The sequence below is a fragment of the Raphanus sativus genome, chromosome 8, assembly GCF_000801105.2.
Source record: "Raphanus sativus cultivar WK10039 chromosome 8, ASM80110v3, whole genome shotgun sequence".
Lineage (NCBI taxonomy): Eukaryota > Viridiplantae > Streptophyta > Magnoliopsida > Brassicales > Brassicaceae > Raphanus > Raphanus sativus.
The window spans coordinates 5,088,486-5,111,647 of record NC_079518.1 but is presented as its reverse complement, the minus strand read 5'-3'; the positions used below and the strand labels follow the sequence as shown (position 1 = coordinate 5,111,647).

Sequence of the window (23,162 nt, the reverse complement as noted above, 5' to 3'; positions counted from 1 at the left end):
CCACGACCACGACGCTGTCGAGAGCGGGTCTGTTCCTCTTGAGACCTTTGTATAAATAAATTTTATTTAATATATACAATTATTTATTTAATTTGTTAATATATTAAAATTGTTTAATAATAACAAAAAAATGTTTAAATATATAAAAAATAGTTTAAATATTTTAATAAATTATTAAATGATTACAAAAAAGGTTTTAATATTTAAAAATTGTTTTAATAATTACAAAAATAGTTTAATAAATAAAAAATAGTTTTAATATATAAAAATAGTTTTAAAAATCAAAAAACGTTTTAAAAATAAAAAAAACGTTTTAAAAAATCAAAAAAACGTTAAAAAAATCAAAAAACGTTTTAAAAAATCAAAAAACGTTTTTAAAAATCAAAAAACGTTTTAAAAAATAAAAAAACGTTTTAAAAAATCAAAAACACAAAATAAATCAAAAAAATATATACCAACAATCCAAACAACAATTAAAACATGCAAATCCTAAACTATCCATTCAATCCTAGAATTTTCTATCTAACAACCTAAATTTCGAGATCTATGAAGAGAGGAAGAGAAGAGATGAATTACTTACATGGGAAGAGAGGAGAGGAAGAGAGGAGAGGAAGGAGGCCGAGAGGAAGAGAGGAGAGGAGAGGAGATCCGTGGAGGAAGAGAGAAGAGAGGAGAGGAGGAGGAGAGGAGCCGCGAGGAAGAGAGAGGAGAGGAGAAGGAGGAGCCGCGAGAGAGGAAGAAGAAATCGAGAAGGAGAGAAATGGGGAAGAAAAGAATGAAAACCTAATTTATGAGGGGTCCGACGGACAGCGTCCGTCGAAATTTCCTCACAATTTTTAATGTGGTCGTCGAAATTTCTTCGAAATTCTCTTATTTGCGGCTAGGGTTTCCTGGTTAATGAAAAACAGTCTGAGGAAAACATTCCTCGAAATTTCCTCACAATATTGTGAGGAAATTTCGAGGAATGAGGGTTTGGGGTTTTGAAAACATCGGTTTTTTCCCCTATGTCATTTCTTATACAAGTGTAATTCATAATAATGAGGTTTCTTTGTATAGATGATCATAAACAATGAAATAACACAATTACAAAAATTATTGTAAGTATTTCCTTTAACGTTTATTAAAATGTATAAGTGTTTATCTTATGTTGTGTGGTTTTCGTCTCAATCCGCAAAACATTGTTTTCGGGTTAAAACCCTAAAGTTTGACTTTATAATCTGGCTACGACACTTAATGAATGTTATATACGTGTTATTCAATCCGCAAAACGTTGTTTTCGGTTTAAAACCCCCTGTTCCTCGAAATTCCCTCGAAATATTGTGAGGGAATTTCGAGGAAAAACCAAAAAATTTCAATGTCCTCGATATTTCCTCGAAATATTTCGAGGGAATTTCGAGGAAGCACAAAAAAATTTATGCACCCTCGAAACTTCCTCGAAATATTTCGAGGAATTTTCGAGGAAACAAAGTGTTTTAAATCAAACCCCTAAAATTATCTTGGTCGTCGAAATTTCCTCGAAATATTTCGAGGGAATTTCGAGGAACAAGGTGTTTTCAATCAAACCCCTAAACCGTTAAGGGTCATTCCGAGGAAATTTCGAGGAAACCCTAAATTCCCTCGAAATTTCCTCGAAATACATTTGAAAAAAAAAAAAAACTGCTCTGATTCCGACTCATCATCAGCAGATGAATCTGAATCTGGATCTTGGTGAAACTCTCCAATAACTGGTTCATCCTGTGCGTGAACGACGGCTTCCTCTGCGAAGTCGGTGAAATCTACTACAAGGCCAACTCCTGCTACATCTTCTGCTACACTTAAGTTACTGGATGTGATTGGTTGTAGTAGGTCTTCCAGCTCAGAACTCCCCTGAACTCGGCCTCTCGGGTTGAGTCTGGTAACAGTAACCCATGGATCATCTCTGTTCCTTATCCGGGGGTACTTGATATAACAAACCTGTAACATTTTAAAATTTTTAGTACAAGTTTAAATTATTACACATGATGACCAATCATTCTGAATAATTAACATTTACTTACTTGATCGGCCTGAGAAGCAAGAATGAAAGGATCATAATATTGCAGCTTTCGTCTTGAATTAACTGATGTAACACCAAATGCATCTGTTCTCACACCTCGATCTGGAGTGATGTCGTGCCAATCACAATAAAAAACAGTACAGCGCAATCCAAGCAAGCCCAAATACTTGATTTCCAAAATCTCATGTATGTGTCCGTAGTATACATCATCTCCCGATGCAGAACAAACGCCAGCATCATAGGTCGTACGCGAACGTTTCGTCTTTTCAGTTGTGAATGCATATCCTCGAGTACAAAATCTCGGATATGACTTCACAACATAGTTTGGTCCAACCACCATCTCGCGTATCCAATCGTCAAATGTTTCACCTCTGGCCAAACCAGCAGACACCTATTAATAGCACATATATATGAGTATAAATATGTGATAAATGATTTTTTAATTTGTTTAAGGCACTCACATAAGTAAACATCCATCCAGCAAATTCTCTTTGCTTCATTTCTTCTAGTTCTGCCTCAGTAGCGTATCTATATTCGAACCGCTTTTCTGCCATGAAAATCCTGTGATGGACAAAAATGTAATTAATTAAGATATAAATGTTAATTTGTTAAAATAAAATTTTGTAAGATAATAAACTTACCTCTCATATTGAAGAACATCTTCGCAGTTGGTGAGCAAATATGTTTGCAAATGACTGCGCTCCTGCTCAGTAAGTCGACGGTCCTTTGATTTTCCGCTAAGTCGTCCAACATCTGTGAAAATGTCAGGAACCGTAACATGGTATGTTGCCCGTTCGCCTCTATCATCATGCCGAGCAGGTCTTCTGTTTTTGGTCTGAACTTCTGCTGGAAAGTAGTATTCAGCAAAGTTTGAAATTTCTTCATTGATCATCTGTGCGACTATAGAACCTTCCACCCTACTTAGATTTTTCACCATTTTCTTCAAATGGAACATATACCGCTCATACAGATACATCCATCTATACTGCACAGGACCACCAAGTTCCAATTCTCTTGCCAAGTGAATAACAAGATGCTCCATAACATCAAAAAATGAGGGAGAAAATATCTTCTCAAGGTTGCACTGAATCACGACTATGTTAGTCTTCAGATTTTCAATACCTTCAAGAGTCACTGATCTGGCGCATAAATCACGGAAGAAAGCACTTATCCCTGCAATTGCTTCATAAACATTTCGTGGTAATAGTTCCTTGAAAGCAAACGGAAGTAAGCGCTGCATCAACACATGACAATCGTGACTTTTTAAGCCAATAAACTTTCCTTCCTTTCTGTCGATACAGTTACGCAAATTAGATGCGTAACCGTCTGGAAACTCCACATCGTTTGAAATCCAATCAAAGAACGCATCTTTTCCTTCTGCATCAAGTCGGTATATGGGAAAAGGAGCCCTACCATTCTCATCAACATGAAGTTCTGAACGAGCACATATATCGACTAAATCCAGTCTTGACTTCAAGTTATCCTTTGTTTTACCTTGAACGTTAAGGATCGTGTTCATGAGATTGTCAAAAAAATTCTTCTCAATATGCATGACATCTAAATTATGCTTAGCAAATGATCCTCCCAGTATGGCAGATCCCAGAATATACTTTTTTGTGCCAGTTATGTAGGTTTCCAACAGCATCTACCGGAAAACGCGCATGTCCACCGATGTCTGGCGTCCTTTCTGCACCAAAATTTCTTAGTTGTGTCTTCAAACTTTTCCCACTAATTTCCGCAGGTGGACTGTCAAACACCTTCTTGTTCTTAGTAAACAAATTCCTACTCCTACGATATGGATGATCAGGTGGTAGGAATCTCCTGTGACAGTCAAACCAACACGTTTTCCTTCCGTGTTTTAGTTGGAAAGCATCAGTGTTATCTTGACAATATGGACATGATAGCCTTCCATGCGTTGTCCATCCAGATAACATACCATATGCTGGAAAATCACTTATTATCCACATTAGTACTGCCCGCATTTGAAAGTTTTCTTTACACGAAATATCGTATGTTTCAGCACCTTGAGCCCATAGTTGTTGCAACTCATATATTAGTGGCTGAAGAAACACATCAAGTGATCTCTTAGGATGCTCTGGTCCGGGAACGAGAATGGAGAGAAACAAAAACTCTCGTCGCAAGCACAAGTTTGGGGGTAAGTTGTATGGTGTAACAATGACTGGCCATAGAGAATATTGTCTTCCACTCTTCCCATACGGGCTGAAACCATCAGTACATAATCCAAGGTAGACATTTCTTCTCTCATACGCAAAGTCGGGATACTTTGATTGGAAATGTTTCCACGCTTTTGCATCTGAAGGATGTCTAATCTCACCATCTGTTGAGTGCTCCGCATGCCATCTCATTCGTTGCGCTGTGCGTTCTGAAAGATACAACCTCTGCAACCTTTCCGTCAAAGGCAAATACCACATCCTTTTATATGGCACTGGAACTCTTCCACTAGTATCTTTATAACGAGGCATCCCACAAAATTTGCATGTAGTCCGCTGATCATCGGCCCTCCAATAAATCATGCAGTTATCGCTGCATACATCTATTACCTGATAAGATAAACCAACCCCAGCTACGAGTTTTTGAACCTCGTAGTATGAACCTGGAGCTACATTATCCTCAGGTAGAATACCTTTAACAAAATTAGCTATCGCATCCACACAGTCTTCAGCCAAGTTATAATCTGTTTTAATGCCCATCAGTCTCATAGCAGATGATAAAGCTGAATGACCATCTCTGCAACCTTCGTACAATGGTTGCTTTCCAGCATCCAACATTTCATAAAATCTCCTAGCTTCTGCATTGGGTAAATCTTCCCTTCTAAAATGATCATTTATCATCTGCTCAGTACCTACACCATAATCTACATCCGCCCTAATTGGTTCTTCTAATCTAACCGCCGGCTGAGGTTCGCTAGTACTACCAAGTTCATAATCAGTTTCCCCATGATGATACCAAATTTTGTAACTTCGTGTAAACCCACTCAATAATATATGAGTCCAAACATCCCACTCTTTAATAACTTTTCTATTTTTACAATTAGAGCAAGGACATCTTAACTTACCTGTTTCTGCTTCCGGTTGTTTGCGAGCTACCCTCATGAACTCGATTATACCTTGATTGTATTCTTCCGTAAGCAATCTCGTGTCCGGATCCAAATGAGGTCGATCCATCCAAGAACGAAAATAATTTGAAGAAGACATGTTTTTTTGGAATCAAATTCGTGAGACTAGGAGAGAAGAAGAAAAGAAATGGAGTGAATGAAGAGGAAGAGGGGTGGTTGTATTTATAGATGAAATCCTCCCGGCATACTGAGGAAATATCGAGGAAATATCGAGGGAAACAGGCATTTCCTCGAAATTTCCTCGAAATTGTTTAAATCCCCCAACGGCTTTTCCAATGGCTCTCTAACGGCTACAAGATGTCGTCGAAATATTAGAAATATCCGTCGATTTTTTCCGACGACCCTGGTTTCCTCGGTATCCCCTCGAAAAATACAGAGGAAGTTGGTCTTCCTCGAAATTTCCTCAAAAAATAGTGAGGAAATTTCGAGGAAACCCCATTTCTTGGTTTCCTCGGTATTTCCTCGATATTTTGTCAGAAATTTCCGAGGAACTCATTTTCCCTCGGTATTTCCCTCAGAATCTGCGTGTTTTCTTGTAGTGGAGTTCCAGACAATCATAACCGATACATGGGAAGGTTTTCAAAGATAGACTATTGTTTCCAAAGGATATCAAATAAACTGTCAACAATGTATAACGTGGATGCGAGTTCTTTGCCTCTTATAGTTATGGACGACCCAGTTTACTTCTCTCACACGTTACCAGATTTAGTAACCTTTTCTAATTGCAGCTTGATCAGATTCACTTTTTATTCCTTGGTTATCTTTTGTTTTTGTTCTCATTTTGTTTGGTTGAATATGTGGATGATAATCAACGTCACATATGGAGTTCAAATTTTAAAAAAAATTACAAGGTCAGATATATCTCAAAAAAATATCAGGATTTTTTTTAGTATAGATTTCTTTTTTTTTCATTCCATTTAGGCATATCTGAGAATCCTTGTCAAATCTCGATGTTAATGTTCTGGATTGTACCAAATAAACATGTAGACATTTTATCCTTTGCTTTCGAATAATTTTTTTTGATACTAAATGGTATAAAAACAATTTATCCTCCACATCTATACTAATAAAGTACAAGCACATTTGGATTTTTACTCTTTTTATCCTTACTAAGGAGCATTTCTTTTGTATTCATTAAGGGTATTCTGGACGTTTTACGCCAGTTTCTTCTTAATTATTTTTTGGTTTGTCATTAATCACCGGTTTCCTAATTTAATTTTGGTCTGTGATTATTTCTCTGTTTGATACTGCATCGATTATCTATATTATTAAAGTACAAGCACATTTGGATTTTTACTCTTTTTACCCCTACTAAGGAGCCTTCCTTTGTATTCATTAAGGGTATTCTGGACGTTTTACGCCAATTTCTTCTTAATTATTTTTTGGTTTGTCATTAATCACCGGTTTCCTAATTTAATTTCGGTCTGCGATTATTTCTCTGTTTGATACTGTATCGATTATTTCCATGTTTGATACTGTCATTAACCACCGGTTTTCTAATTCTAAAATTATTAATTTTGAGAACAATCATTATCATTTAAAACGATTTTGAAAAATATAAATATATTTTAAACAAATTTCCAACTTATTATCACCAAATTTGTCTTATCATTAGAAAAAAATCACAATATTAAAAATACCGGGTTACCAACCGGTAATTCGTTCAACCGCAGGTCCGAGTCGAGTTTCAAAACACTGATCAAAACTATAAAACTGTTATATTGATTTATATTTAAAATATCTAATTCCAAAATCAAAAACCTAAAAATACATGTACAATATAGTTTTAACCGAACATAAACCCGGATATAAAACACATATATGAGACGGGTTATATAAATGCATATACAAGACGGATTATATAAATGTGATTATATAAAAAATTTACCAAACATAACCCCGCGCTTTGAAAGCACGGATCAAAATCTAGTCTATACTATTAAAGCAGAATCACTAATAGGATTTTGCCTATAGTTTTTCAAGTTATTTACCAGAAAATACCACTGCTTATTTTTGGAATATTTTAGTTACTTGCCACATATTTCTAGACCAATGACATGCTCCTATTTTAAAGTCATTCATAAACACCGTTAATGAAAAAAGGCCCGTGGATTCTACTTACAAAACTAAGGCTCATCATTCGCTTCCACATGTAACATTATCTGAAAGAATTTTTTTTCAGTTGGTCAATAATAGGTAAGATGAACACACAAGCATTGATCATGAAAAAAATAAGTGAGAGGTTGAGAAAGAAACCACAATTTTTTTTTCTGAAACACAAGTCCACAAACGTGGTCTATGCTGATGAAACCAGAAAATGGGTCTGACTGAGCCAATATGGCTGAGACTTGAAGGTAAACGATGAGCCTGGGCCAATCTTTTAACAACTTAAAACGTTAATATAAAACCCACCATTAAACAAAAATTTTAGCAAAAATGATTGTGTGTAATGCAAAAAAAAAAAGAAAAAATCTTTTGGAAAAAAAAATCTGAATATTTCTTTTGCCAAACAAATAGGTATTTATTTCTTTGTAATTAGAGTGACCATCATATTTATATATTTTTAAATTGTATAGATATAGTGTTTCCAATATGTAAATACATGTAGCTATATAATGACTTCTATTTATGTTATTTTATATACAACTTTGTATTTATTTACATTTTTAATATGCCTTATATTTTGTTTCCAAAATATATATTTTTTTATCGTATCCCATTATATCACTATTATTTTGATAAAAACAAACAATATGAAAATCAAAATATTTCAATGATTGCTAAATTAAAAAAATCTGATTATAGTATTTTAGCTGTAAATTTCTATTTTAAGTAACAAAACATTTAACACTCTTATGTTTATCTCGCTATAGTGGAACCTAATACAACTAAAATCTATTTCAATATACACAAAACCATCATAATTTATTTTATGTAAATGTAAAATAATAAAAATGATTCATAGATAATGATATATGTTAAAAAAGTTAAGAAGTTACAAAAGAGACAATCCCGCGCTTTAAAAGTGCGGGTCAAAACCTAGTATTTTTAGAAGTTAAAATATATCAGTAACTGAAACATACATGTTGATATTGCATAACTGAGGTTTAGAGTATAATAAAGATTTTACCTGGCCGACTATTTATGTGAATGAATCGCCATTTACCAAATTGCATGGTGGATATTTTATTGTCTTTTAGTATTTGGTTATAGAAAGGTAATCATTTTTATTTGACTTGTTTGATATGAAATGTTTGTAAATTTGTAATGGAAGCAATAACGCAGATGACAAATCGCTATCAATCATAAAAATGGTATGGCCAGAGCAAAGACTTTAAGAATGCATCACAAATATTGGAAGTAAGTAGTACTTTCTTATAATTATAGACCCCAACCAAAATCCTAATTTGTGTCTCTTGATTGATATATGAATAAAATGAAGAGAAATCATAGCACATCTCTACGAGTATGTTCTATTCACACTAGGTTTGGTTGTGTCTATCGTAAATTTGCCTAAATAAAGACAGATTTGATATAATCTGTTGAAAAACTTAAAATAAAGGCAGTTATAAGCAAAAGCAAGTATCATGTAAGTATGTTGTAGTCATATAGTCTTTTTTAGTTTTGCAAAAAAGAGTAAGTTTATTAAACTTTGCTAAAATCATTGAAGTTTTTCTTTTCAACTTTATGCTTTAATCATCTTCCCCAAATGAGGTACCATTTGTAACAATCAGTTTAAGCACAGAGAACATATCATCAGAGTTGATCCTCAGAACTTGACATTCGATGGCTGAAAGCAAAAAATATAGATAATTGGGGAGAAACTAGAATTGCAAACATTTCTTTACAAAGGTCGCGTCACCACTAGATTACACTAGCTACATAAAGATTTGATTAATTTGGTTGACGTTCAGCTTCCTTTGTTTGGGTTGATGTGAAGACTGTCAAAACTATTGGTCTAAAGTTGTTTTTTGGGAAGTCCCTTTGGTCAGTGGTTTGATTAAATGTTCAATTGCTTCTACACCCGAAGGTTTGGGGTTCAAACCCTAGAAAATATCAAATTATGCAGATTATGGAGAAACATGTTATAAGAGATCTTCAGTTTGGTGCAGGGCGTACCATCGAACATGCATCTCATAGGACGGTACAGTCATGCGTGTATTCTCATAAGGTGGTAGAATTATCGGTTATAAAATCGTCTTTGTAATATTCTCATCATTATAATAGCATAATTAATCGATAATAATCGATTCAGACGTTAAAAAAAATTATTTTTTGAAGAATTATATTTTAAAATTAAATAATGACTTTTATCATATCTTAATATAACTTTTAAACTCTAATAACACTTTGCAAATGCTTGGTAGAATTTAAACATAATTGTAATAATTTCTTGCATATTTCTTACAAAGGCCAAATGATATAACCGCCCATTCCTATTACAACGGTCACCACTATCTTCCTGGACCCGTTTACAGCATAGTAGGTCAGCCCTAACGGTTGAACCGAAGGCATTGCCAATGTTCTTGGAAGTGAGAGTTTACTTGTCACGAGGAAGAATGTGATGAAAAGTGTTTTACTTGATGTCAATCAAAAGACTTCACTGAATTATGAATGGCTCAGCTTGAGAGCTTGAGTTGCACAAAGGCAATAATACTAATATTTTTCCATAACTTACTGCGACAGTAAAAAACACTAACATCCGTTCTTGAAAAGAAACTTATAATAAACTGAAGCTCTCGTAAGATAAAGTCATAGAATTGACATGATGCTTTCATCCTGATTTTCTTTTCACCTTTCCTTCTCCATGATCGAGCCCTTAAAGACTCTAAAGACCACAAATATGAGAAAACTATCGCTACAGACACAAAATAAATTCACACAAAAATAATGTTGTATAAACCATATATAAATTATAGATTATTCTTCTCAAAAGCTCCAGGAAATGGAGCTTGGTGTCCTCGTAACTCCTAAGGCTTCTTTCCGGGCTGTTTTAAGTTTAGATTATTCTCTTTCTGATAATCTTAAGTGAATAAACAATACTTATTCCTCTATGTTCATACAAAAAATGAATTTTGTCATTGTAACAACTTATAAGCCTAGCCAATTAATCGAGGAGAAGATGAATAAGTCACCATGGTCTACAGTCTTTATAGGCTTCTAGAGTCGATGTGAGTCATAATGCAGAAGTCAACAAAGCAAAAAAGCAAGAGTGTGTATACCTCTTCAAGAGATGCAACAAGAGTTCAAGCAAGTTCACGCCAGGTTCATCAAGCTCAGTTTGTTCTGCTCTTCTCCATTCTTACGAGCGGCATTCTCGAAACCTGGGCTCAGTCGGGATGGTATAACAGTATGAACTACGCAGTTTAGTGCTATGAAGTTAATGACGACATTTATGCCATAAATCCACTGACAAACTTTGCTATTGTGAAAAAAAAACATTAGTTGTACCATCTAAGAAATAGCAATGCAGTGTATATGCTATTTCTTTTTATTATGATAGCATAGCTTCTTACCAAAATCTTTATATGGGAAAACAATTTACAGGCACATCTTGAATTCATCAAGGGTCTTAGAACATCTTTATTGGAGGGACTCCATCAAGTCCCCAATTTTTTTTTTTGGGTCATGAAACTACAAAGGACAGTCTTTATACAGGGCTTTTTCTACATTTTTTTTTCGTCCCCTCCTCCTCCCCTTTAAGGGATGCTTTAAGGGCCTTCGAATAATGATGGTCTTAGAGTATGATTATCTCTGAGATGGCCTTCCACAGTTTCTCAACTATGTTATATAATTATTATAATTGAAATCTATTTTATAATTAAATTTTAATAATATTTAAATAGTTGTATCAACAGGAATGACACCCGGAGAAATAGTATGTTTAAATTTGTTTGGACAGTTTTTCGGATCTGGATATGTGTTTCACCTAAATCAGTTAGGCCCATGGACCCGATCTTTGTACACTTTTTACATGATTGGCTCTTTCCTGATATGATCATATGATGGCACCACACTGTATGGATTACGATTTACGTTTTTTCTATAAGTAATTCCGATCCTCACCCACACGGAAACATGAGTTGATTATGTTCACACGACAAACGTAATAATAAGTAATGATTTGTCCAACTTCCAAAACAAAAATTCGTAAGTCCCTTTATATATGCACACATAGTACCTGCTAGCCGTAACATTTTAAAAATTTTATTGGACATGTTGCGTCCAATTAATACCTTTTGGTAAACTATTGTTGCTCCTTATTTTTAAATCTTATATATAAAGAAGACTTCTATTCTCTTCTCCTCTTGCCACGTCATCAAATAGGGCAAGGAAAACACGCCACGCGTCCATCTCTTTTACGTAATGCAATCTTTCTTTTATCTGGACTTTTATGTTCGTTTGTTTTGTGGGCTCTCTTCTAAAAGTTCATATCTGGCCCATGCATCCTCTTTTAGGGTTTGATCTGATACGACCACACCTGCACTCGGCTCCTCCTCACTCACTCTTCGTCTCCTAAAGCCTCCGACCACCGCCTCTGTAACGGCATTGGGCTTTTGAGTAGTGTAGTCTCCGGTTATATTTATGTGCTACGTTTGTGGTGGGTTTATTAAAGGCAACATCACTTTTCCACTTATTCATCATTTACTCTCCTTTTCAATTAGTAATCAAATGAAAAATTCAGTTGTTGAGATCTTGAAGAATCTGAGAGGATTTTAAATTGAGAGACGAAGGCTTTGCTGGGATGTAAAGAAGGTGAGGTAAAGGAGAAGAGAGAACGCGGTGGGAGTGATATTGGTGGTGAATCTAGCTGGCAGCGATGAAGTAGGGGACATAGATGATTGCGATCGTGGCAGGTGTGTTGTTGATCACAACATAAGAGATAAGTATTTTTATGAGTGAGTGATTGAATGATTATAATGGTAGCTTATTTTGTTTGCAGTAAATTGTCAAGAGTAATACTGAACAGATTTTGCCATGTCTGCACCTGCTAAAAAAAATTATACAGAAGCTAAGCCAAGGAGAAAGATCTAATGCTTGGTAAGTTTTAAGTGTTTAAATGCTGGTTTCAATGATCTAAACCAACCTTAGTGAATCCAGATTTTGTTTACAAGTGTGCTTCCTATATGATTGCCTTTCAACTTGGTTGCGGCAGAAAAAGATTAAAGATATTTCTTGAGAAGATTAATGTGAATTCGCAGAAATTTCGACAAACTATGAAGATTAAGTGGCTGCTAATTCTAAGATTTTTTTAAGAATACTATGGACTACTTCTCTAAGATAGTGTTGTTTGACAACAAGGCACACTGTCTCACATAATTATGTTTCTCTGTCTCCTTCTCAGGGATATGGGTTTCGACATGGGTGGAGTTTTTGGCAAGTTATCGTCATCTAAAATTGACATATCGGACTTTGATTTCTCAAGCCCAGTCAGGAAAACCACAAAGACGAAAGAAAGGTATAGTGGAAGTCTAAAACAGAAAAATGATTTGTTTGCCTTCTTTTGTGATTTTGATGCGTACGTATCCACTAATTATTTTTAAATGAAATCCTATCTATGTTAATCTGAAGTAACTTAGCAATATGCTTTTCTGCAAGCAGGTTAGGCGACTATGAACTTCATTCAAGCCCACGGAAGAAGGCAAACGAGAGTAGGACGACCAAGTCCACAGATTCCAAACTCCAAAGAGTTCACTGCTACAAGAAGAACTGATATGTCTGACTCTGTGGACATCATTCCAGACTTACTAACAACTAGACAAGTGGCCTCCAGGAGTCCAGGGACAAATACCGATGTCAAGGAAAATGATTCAGCTGACAACGTCTACAGATAGTATGAGCAGACACTGGAAACAAGCTGATATTATTTCCAATAGAGCGTGAAATTCTCTATGGAGATGGAATCACCTCAGCATCTAACGATGAGAGCCTCACGAGTTCATACAATGAGTGGAAAACTTCAGTCCGCCAACATTTCACCATCGAAGAAAATAAACAGCATCACCTCGCCATTACATTCTTCTGAGACTGCACATACTGCATGAAGTAGAGAAACCATTCTATGAAATATGTAGTTCTGCTGCGAAAGTAGATTCTCCTAGGGATCCAAAACAGATTGCCAACAATAAAAAGATTACACCACGAGATCAGGTTATGAAGCAACGAGTATAAATACACCATCTTCCAGCGATGAACAGCACAGCTCACCGTAACGTCTCCTTCTCCTCTGTTTCTGAAAATCTAGGAATGCCAAGAAAGGTGGAAAGTTTATGGGGATCGATATAGTTCTGGTAGATGAGAAGGTAAATTGCCTCTTTGGAAACGTTTATTCTTAAAAGTATTGGAGTTTTGCTTCCAACGCATATTCTTTCTCTTATAGATCGAGAAGGCACTGAATCTTTTGTTACTTTCTCTTATTGTAATAGATAACGGTGTTTATAATGTCTTCTTTTTTATTAAAGGATGCAGTCTACAATGATTCAGTGATGGATTAGAGTCCACAGAGTTGAACATGTTCCAATGCCTACTCAGAGAGGGAGGTAGTTATCAGCTGAGTTCATTTGATGTGACAAAGAGCAATCAGTACTCTCAGAGAGGTATGTAGTCATTTTATATCCATTGTTTGATTTGTGTCTCTCAATTCTATTCTGGTATTTTTCGTATCTTTCTTAGCACTCATTCAGCATAAAGTTTAGGATCAATTTCTAATGTTTTCTTTACAGCCAGAAAATCACGGCAAGCTCAAGCTCGGCTCTTACGAGGGTACTATGTTTCTTGGTGCGTGCTTATATTGGTTCTTTTTCTTCATGATCAGTTGTGGGTTTCAGATATAGATGAGTGTTGCCTAAAGTTTTTGTTTTGCACTTCTGTTGTGCAGGTTAGTTAGACGGACTTAGATTAGCAGATTGGTGCTTCCCTCCTTCAGTCAATAGGTGGTTACATATCTGACTTTGAGATCGTTACGTCTGCTAGAAATTACAGACTTTCTCTTTATGTTTTCATACCGACAAAACCATCTCTTTGCTACATGGTTGATTGGGCAAGTAAAATGTCTAATAGGAAAATATGAATAATATTTTAGTGATTGTGAATCGTTTCTTCTTTTTTTTTTCACTATCTGCTTTCCAGCTTATGACCGAGAGATTAAAGCCAGATTTCGCGTATTGCCCAACTCCAATGGAACATGGATAGTACATGGTAGTTTCACCTTGAAGTATTTGCTCTTATCTCTCAGTTTCCTTAGCCAGTTAGTACAAATGATTATCATCATGGTCATAGACATGTCTGGTGAAGTAAGCCAACGTAAGTGTGATCAATAAAAATCAGATATTTTCTTTCCATCTCTTTGTTATCATTTTTGTCATTATTTGGTTGATTTTACTGCTGTTCACTTCTGTTTTGGGCTCCAGATGTATGGCCAGTGTGTTTACAATCTATTACGTGCACTTAATTTTTTCCATGTGTTACTCTCATTCGTCAAGTCATTATTATTTGGACTGTATAGTTTTCATTTATGCCCTACTCTTATCAACGCAGACAGACTTTCACCAGCAATAGCTTCCAAGAATTCGAAAGCGAAGGCGTCTCTCTCATCACACGTGTTCTTTGATGATGTGGTTCCCGAAATTTGCATTGACACTTTGTATCCGATGTGGTGTATAACCACAGCGATATTTCTGGAGGGGTTTCCTCGAGTCCAAAATCTGAGTCAAAGGTATTTTTGCTTTACTTTAATTATTTTTTTGGTTTCCTTTTCGTTTTCCTCAGACTGTTGTGATTCGTTTGTCACTAACCAGTGTCGACGCAAATTTTGTTTGTCAGGTGGTTGATGCTTGTGGTGTGAACAAATCACTGAAGAATGTGGTTTTAAAGAATGTGACAACATGATCGTCGAAGAGGTGTGTATGAGTTACTCTGAACCTTTGTTTGTTATAAGTGGTTTGAATTTGGTGATTGTAAAATTTACTGTATTTTGCGTGTGAGTAGCTGGAGTTGGTGTGGCATGACTCAACCAATGGCTCGATCAAGACTGACACTCAGTTAGATGGCCTCAATGGAAATGAACCATCTTAGTTCTAGAAGTGAATCAGATGCCTTTTCCAGTCAATGATTTATATATATGTTTTTCCTACAAATTTGTATACATGCTTAAATATAACGGTTTCAGCTAGAAATAAACTAAATAAATTTGGTTTTCATTTTTTAATTTCAGATGTGTTATGGTCAGCGGTTAATGAGACTTTAAGAAAGCAAAACAAGTTGTTTTAGTGCCTTCAATTATTTCCAAACAGAAGCTTCCAATTATATATAGGCACATACACTTCAAGTATCAATTGGGAGTCAAGGGCCGCTATACAAATCAGATTATGAAAGTTGTTTTTTTTCTTTTGTATATCTATATTGAATCAAAACAATGAGAAGAATTGTAACTTTATGATGTCTTTCTATTTTTTAGTTGTGTCTGTTTCACCTATTTTCTTAATGAAAGAGCTTGCAGCTAAGAAAATATGGTTTTTCTTCCAACTCTAATGTCGATTTTTAATAAAAGAAAGAAAATAAGGATTACATATGATTAAATCACGCATAATGTAAGAGAATGAGTAAAACTAGATAACTTTAAATTAAACAAATAAATCAACAATTCTACACCATCAAAATAAAAATAGAATAAAACTTTATATAAACAATTTTATTAACCGTAAAGAAAAATTTAGTTAATAGTAATGAAATGACACTGAATAAAAAATAACAATTACTAAAATAATGATTCATACTAAATTACTAATATAGAACAAAAAGTTAAATAAAAACAAATATTAAAAAAAATCAAAAATATTACTCTAACAATTTAGATTATTTTTAAATTATCACCCCGCCCGTAGGGCGGGCCGACCCTAGTTTCTAATATAAGATTCCTAACACTAACCTTTGATCTAGAGTACCTTTTTCTCATTCATATCGAATTAAATCTATTTTTCTTATTTTTGGATCGATTGTATGAACCTAGCTAGTTAACTTTTATACCATAAAAATCATAAACTTCCAACTAAAAACGTTTTTTTTTTTAAAAAAAGACGAACTGAAAACGTATTGATAATAGGTGAAATGATATATACGTTTTTATAATAGGTGAAACGATATACTGTATATCTTAACGTCAGTGGTCTAGTTCCTCACAAAAACGGATTCAGACATGAAGAGGTGCGTGAGTTGTCCAGCATAAAGATCTATATATCCAAATTCCCACGAGTCCTTTAACTAGTAATTTTCTTAGCAATAAAACTTGAAAACTAAAGAGTAATTTGTGGAGAAGAAGATTCTGTAATAAGAAATAATAATGACTTAGATTTGTTTTGTTGTTAAATTGGATGTTCGTTTATTTCTTTTCCAAATATCTATGTGGGCTCTAAGTCTCAACCCCGTTTCCTTTAGGTCAGATGTATGTGTGTATGTGTATGCATACAGCATATACATAATGAGTGAGAGAGAGAAAGAAGATAATGAGTGTATAATGTAAAAGAAGAAGATTAAAACAATCAAAGACCATACAATTCCTTCTCCAGGTAAGGTGGTAGGTCAGTGAAACAATTAACAAAAGAAAAACAAAACTTTTCAGGAAAAATAAGATAGAGTAAAAGGGGTAAAAGAAACTTTTAGGCCTCGGAAAAGAGAGCTGAAGCAAAAGTTGATTTCAGAAAACAAAAACCTTTGTTTCTCCCTCTTAACTCATCTATCTTTCTTCTATTAGATAAAGCTGAGACAGCAGTACTATCCACCAAATAAAAGATGAAAAGAGAAACAATCTCTAACCTCTTCACATGAAAAAACCAAAAGATTTTTTGATTTTTCTTTTCTTTTTCAGTAGTCACAAAGTAATCGGTACACTTCTGCCAATACCACCATCGTTAAGAGAAAATTAAACAAAAAAAGAGATTATTATAAACCTCACCCGATGATAGATTACGAGAAAAACAACAACCATCAGAACTTTCCCTCTTCATCTTCCCCTGATCTTCTTCTTGCCGTCAATGGAGCCGCCGTGATTAATAAAAGAAAACGGAGACCAGCAGGGACACCAGGTTTTTATTTAATAATTTATATTAACTTTATTTAAAATATGTCTTTTCTTGATGTATTGTCTACTATTAGGTTTTCAATAATTCAGGTAACGTTTTTATTTTTGAGATTTGGATTTCGATAACTTCCAAAACTTTTTCTTGATACTCCATATGATTTGTAGATAGTATAATATTGTGGACTGGGTTTCTTGATACTCAGCTAAAGACTTTTTATTTTTTTGTGTATCAATATAATCATTTATAGTCATGTGTATCGGTGCCAACAGATCCAGATGCCGAAGTTGTGTCTTTATCACCAAAAACCTTGCTAGAGTCAGATCGGTACGTGTGTGAGATCTGCAACCAAGGGTTTCAGAGGGATCAGAACCTCCAGATGCATAGAAGAAGGCATAAAGTACCATGGAAGCTTCTGAAGAGAGAGAAGAAAGATGAGGAGGTGAAAAAGAGAGTCTACGTATGTCCTGAGCCAACTTGTCTTCACCACCACCCGTGCCACGCCCTCGGAGATCTGGTCGGAATAAAAAAGCACTTCCGCAGGAAGCACAGCGTCCTCAAGCAATGGGTTTGCCAGAGATGCTCCAAAGGCTACGCTGTTCAATCTGACTACAAAGCCCATCTCAAAACATGCGGTTCACGCGGTCACTCATGCGACTGCGGCCGCGTTTTCTCCAGGTTCATCATTTTTGTTGTACTCGCATCTTTTTAGAAAATAAGTGTGGTCACCTTCCTCGAGGTTCTGCTTAAAACCCTAATTAATTAAAGTCTGTGTGCTGATGATCAAATTTCTTTGATTTTTTAGAAGTTTATTTTTTTGTTCTAGATAATTCATTTATACATTTTTCTAGTGTTTAGAAAAGTATATAATAGGAAATTTAAATCCTTGAACTAAACCGAAGAATGTTTCTAAAATGGTGTGTAATGTTTGTATAATACAGGTATATCTATTATCTATAATGCATATAGATTCGTTATTTTTATTTTGAATGTGCTTTTAGATCTTAATTGACACAAAATACCAATAGAATGTCAATCTTTGACTGGTGTCGGATATAATTATTTTAAATAATTGAATTAATCACATAGGAGTATGTTTTAGTATGTCATCTCATCGCATTGACAACATTACGGATTTCCTTTACGGCTTTACCCACACACTTTGTTGCATTAATTTATATCACAAACTAAAAAGTCTTATAATCACATTATCCCTTTCCAAAGATACCTAAGTCCATAACTCAGTTTTGTTTTATAGATATTATTGCCTTTGATTACGTACGTACTCCACCAAGCATAATTATTCCTCATGATGTAAATCCTCCCATCCACTCTTATCATTCAAGCTTAGACCATATATGTACACACTTTCAATTTCTTTTGGTTATCAAATAAACTAATATATGTGCAATAATAACTCTTTCTTTCTTGATTATTCTCCTGTTTTTTTCAGGGTTGAGAATTTCATAGAGCACCAAGATACTTGCACCATCCGGGGACCTCAACCCACCAACAACCGTCCTCTACATCAGAACAAGGAGAGCCATGCAACTCCATCAAGAACCTTTTTTACCCCAAGCATTAACCCTTTATTGCATGGAGTTCCTTTCTTAAGGCCACCACAAACGTCCCATCAACAGTCTCTAGCTTTCGCTTCATCAGCTCCTTTCGAAAACCTCCAGCTTCAACTATCCATAGGAATGACGAAAACACAAGTGAAAAGAAACGAAAAGAGTGAGACGAGTTTAACAATGGAGAGAGCAATCGAGGAAGCGAGGAGGGCGGAGGAAATGAGACAAGAAGCGAGGAGGCAGAGAGAGATGGCAGAAGTGGATTTTGAGAAAGCGAAGAATATTAGGAAAGAGGCTAAAGCCGAGCTGGATAAGGCTCAAGTTGTTAGAGAAGAAGCAATAAAGAGGGTTAATGCAACAATGTTGGAGATCACTTGCCATTCTTGCAAGGACATGTTCCAACTACCCGTTCTGGCGGATGAGAGTACGTCGTCTCTTGTTACGTGTTATGTTTCCTCGGCGACAACGGAAGGGGAATGCGAGTGATTCAATACTTCTTCATAAACTCAAACAAGGGCAAAAAACAACAATTATAACTTTTAATTGAAATTATGGTACTAGGGGTTACCATATTGCGGATCAATTTTTACTCTATGCATCGTTTGTGTCCACTGAAAAAATCCAGCTGTAGATTCCGAGAATTGTTTGGAATCTCGGTTAAAATTCTTTCGGTTATTATAAATTAATTATTTGTATGGTTGTTTGTTCCTTGGTTTTATATATTTGGTTTTGGTTACGTTGATATTATTAAATGGCTCTAACAAAAAGTTGGTCGTAATGGTGTGGGGTTTCTTGATTGGTTGGTGTAAGTTGTAACTTTTCTTTATGGAAGCTATCGTAGGAGTAATAATGTTTTTGAAAATGTTACATTTACTTTATAAACTAAGGGACCATCATGGAGAAAACAAAAATAAATAATGAATGAAGCATTGATTGAGGGAAGCAGTAGTAATTTGCATTAAACTGGAAAGAAAATTTTGATAGAGTTCAAAGTTTTGTGCATTATCTGGTGTACATGATCGATGTACACCTAATAAAATATGATTACGAGACGCCTCTTTCCTCTTTCCCATCTTTACATTCTCGTAGTTGTACCTTTAGTCTCAATCTGACTTAACAAGAAAACATTTCACTCACATAAAGACCGAATCTTATAAGATGCCATCTGATAAAAGGACATGTTTTAAACTTTTACACTATAAGAGGAAATCTATTTTGAAAATCCAAAAAAATACATGTATTAAGAAACGTGGAGCAAACCTGTCCACCAAGAAAAAAATTAAGGAACTATAATGATTATTTAGATTATAAAGAGGATACAACATTGGGGTAAAATGTATTTGTTTTACGGAAAAGATATATATGATTTAACGTCAATTGACCATGGGGTAAAAAGTAGTTTTCTTTCATAGAAGTCAAATTTTTATATTTTAAAAATGTTACTGTTTCAAACATCTCAGTTTACTTCCCAAAAAGGTTTCTTGGTCGATTGCATAATTTGCATTTGTCTCTTTTTGAAGATTAATGTGGACATTTCCAACAAATTTTAGATATCCTTAGATTAACTTAAAAAACTATGTATATGAACATATATATATATATATATATATTATGATATTTTTGTCGGCATATATTATCATCATTCATATAATTCTTTTTTTCGTAAAGAAAGCAAAAAGATGTATATTGATGAACATACTATATATTCCCTTCGTTTTTAATATAAGTCGTTTTAAAAAATATTTTTATTCTAAATTATATGATGTTTTCAATATTTTATATAAAATTTGTTAACAATTAATTTTATTTGATCAATGATAATATATCTTATATTTTATTATTGGTTGGATCATGGTTAGATAAATAATTAATGATGTTTTTGTTTAGAAAATGTAAAAAATTATTTTATTTTTTTAATCTATGTGTCGAAGTCTAAAACAACTTAAGGGTTATTTAAGCTAACTGAAAAATGCATTCTATTTCTTTTTTTGTAACTTAGGCTTTCTAAAAAGCATTCTATTATCATCATCATATTTTGATATGTTCAAAATCGTTAGCTTTTAAATGTTTTTTACTCAACTTTGTGAAACTTTGTTGTAAAAAAACGCTGTATCATTTGGCTAAACTAACTAATACAAGAGGAAACCATGTGCTATAAAATGGGAAAAAGAAATTAAAAGATGCTCATGCTCATCCATCATGAAAAAGCCAAAATCTTTTTTTTTTTTTTTTTTGCAAAAATCATTGTCAACGAGAGAAAGGGGACGATTTGCAATGATGTGGAGAAAGATAGAGAGAAGAGTAAATGCAGTGTTTCAGAGCAGAGGTGGTTGTCGTTTGCATTTTAGAAGAAAATAAACGACATGGATTTCAGTGCCCAAAAAGATTGAAAATGGTGGTTATGAGTCAGTCAGGCTTCAGTCTTTCTCACCTGACTTTTCCCTCACTTTCATGATTTCATTTCTGCTCTCACTTTTTTCACTTTTTCTGCTCCGCCTTTAATGCCCCACACACCCTCATCTCTTGTCACTTCTTCTTCCATCTCCACAAATATGCAATCTTTTAATGTTTGTACATTGTCTATTACTGTAGCACCAAAAAAGTACATTGTCTATTACTAGTATACAAGTAAATAAATGTTCCTTTTTATATACAAAAAATGATTGATGTTCTAATTTTAATTAATGAAATATGTTTTAAAACTAAAATCTTAAAATATGAATGGTAGAACTTTATTGGAAAGCAAATAAAACTAACTAAAAATAATATATCAAAATACGTGTTTAATTTGTATTAATATGTGTGTAAATCCTAAAACATCTTATATATTAAAACAGAAGTCATGACTTCTTTCATGTGTGATTTTTTTAAATTGGACCATCATTTAGGAAGTTTATAAAATGTAAATAACTTAACTATAATATCATTTATATTTTCATTTTTATTTAAAATAAAAATAAATATTTAACTAAGAAAACTCTAACAAAATCTTTTCATAATCTTTTCAGGATCATTTTTTAAAAAAAAATTCGAAAACTGATTAATTTAAATTTTAGTTATCATAAAATATAATCAGATATTTAAATTTAGTTTAGTTTTTATTTATAAAAAAATAAAGTTATATAAAATATTTTAATGATAATAGCAGCTTAAAATAATTACTTTTCAAAAATACATTTTACAAAGATTTTTAAAATATTTTGTTGGAAAGTAATATCCATTTCTATTTAAAATTTAAAATAGAATTATCTTATTTATTAAACACATAATCATGATTTATTACATGTGTAATTTTTTTAATTTAAATTATCTCTTATGGGTCACAACTTTAAATGCTTCTATAATGTAACATTACAATTTATGTCAATAATGTTTAGCACAAATCACATATTCTTATTAATGGTTTAAATTTTAATCTACACCCCTTTCATAGATGAAACATTTAACCTCTTTACATATCGTATATGCGTATGGTTTTAGTAAACTATTATTAGTGTTTGTATATTCCATTGAGTTAAAAACCATTTTATTTTATTATTTAAAACTATACCAGATTGATTTATTAACCAGTATATTTAAATTTTTACATGTCCTACTCCAACTATAAATAAACGAACAATATATATACGAAATGAATATATACATGAACGAATGCATTAAAATCTTACTATCTTATATATTAAAATAGAAGTCATGACTTCTTTCATGTGTGATTTTTTTAAATTGGACCATCATTTAGGAAGTTTATAAAATGTACATAACTTAACTATAATATCATTTAATATTTTCATTTTTATTTAAAATAAAAATAAATATTTAACTAAGAAAACTCTAACAAAATCTTTTCATAATCTTTTCAGGATCATTTTTTAAAAAAAAATTCGAAAACTGATTAATTTAAATTTTAGTTATCATAAAATATAATCAGATATTTAAATTTAGTTTAGTTTTTATTTATAAAAAAATAAAGTTATATAAAATATTTTAATGATAATAGCAGCTTAAAATAATTACTTTTCAAAAATACATTTTACAAAGATTTTTAAAATATTTTGTTGGAAAGTAATATCCATTTCTATTTAAAATTTAAAATAGAATTATCTTATTTATTAAACACATAATCATGATTTATTACATGTGTAATTTTTTTAATTTAAATTGTCTCTTATGGGTCACAACTTTAAATGCTTCTATAATGTAACATTACAATTTATGTCAATAATGTTTAGCACAAATCACATATTCTTATTAATGGTTTAAATTTTAATCTACACCCCTTTCATAGATGAAACATTTAACCTCTTTACATATCGTATATGCGTATGGTTTTAGTAAACTATTATTAG

General features: G+C 33.3%; 1 protein-coding gene and 1 long non-coding RNA gene across 14 annotated transcripts; both read left to right on the top strand.

The window, feature by feature from the left end:
- The first annotated feature begins 11,438 nt into the window (after window positions 1–11,438).
- Window positions 11,439–15,641, top strand: LOC108837273 (uncharacterized). 13 transcript variants are annotated; one of them, XR_008937416.1, is made up of 13 exons: window positions 11,439–11,534; window positions 11,630–12,028; window positions 12,115–12,212; window positions 12,517–12,630; window positions 12,774–13,474; window positions 13,634–13,768; window positions 13,895–13,949; window positions 14,050–14,104; window positions 14,301–14,474; window positions 14,709–14,886; window positions 14,994–15,070; window positions 15,159–15,253; window positions 15,385–15,641. It is a non-coding gene; the product is annotated as an uncharacterized LOC108837273 (long non-coding RNA). The 13 variants fall into 13 exon arrangements; XR_008937415.1 differs by lacking the exon at window positions 15,385–15,641 and having other exon boundaries at window positions 11,630–11,772; window positions 11,857–12,028; window positions 15,159–15,378; XR_008937424.1 differs by lacking the exon at window positions 15,385–15,641 and having other exon boundaries at window positions 12,774–13,322; window positions 13,417–13,474; window positions 13,641–13,768; window positions 15,159–15,378.
- Window positions 15,642–16,808: 1,167 nt separating this feature from the next.
- LOC108821850 (protein indeterminate-domain 16) lies at window positions 16,809–19,558 on the top strand. The gene is made up of 3 exons (XM_018594838.2): window positions 16,809–17,251; window positions 17,518–17,923; window positions 18,699–19,558. Exons 1-3 carry the CDS (start codon window positions 17,125–17,127, stop codon window positions 19,300–19,302), a joined length of 1,137 nt encoding a protein of 378 aa, XP_018450340.1. The 5' UTR covers window positions 16,809–17,124; the 3' UTR covers window positions 19,303–19,558.
- The last annotated feature ends 3,604 nt before the right edge of the window (window positions 19,559–23,162 follow it).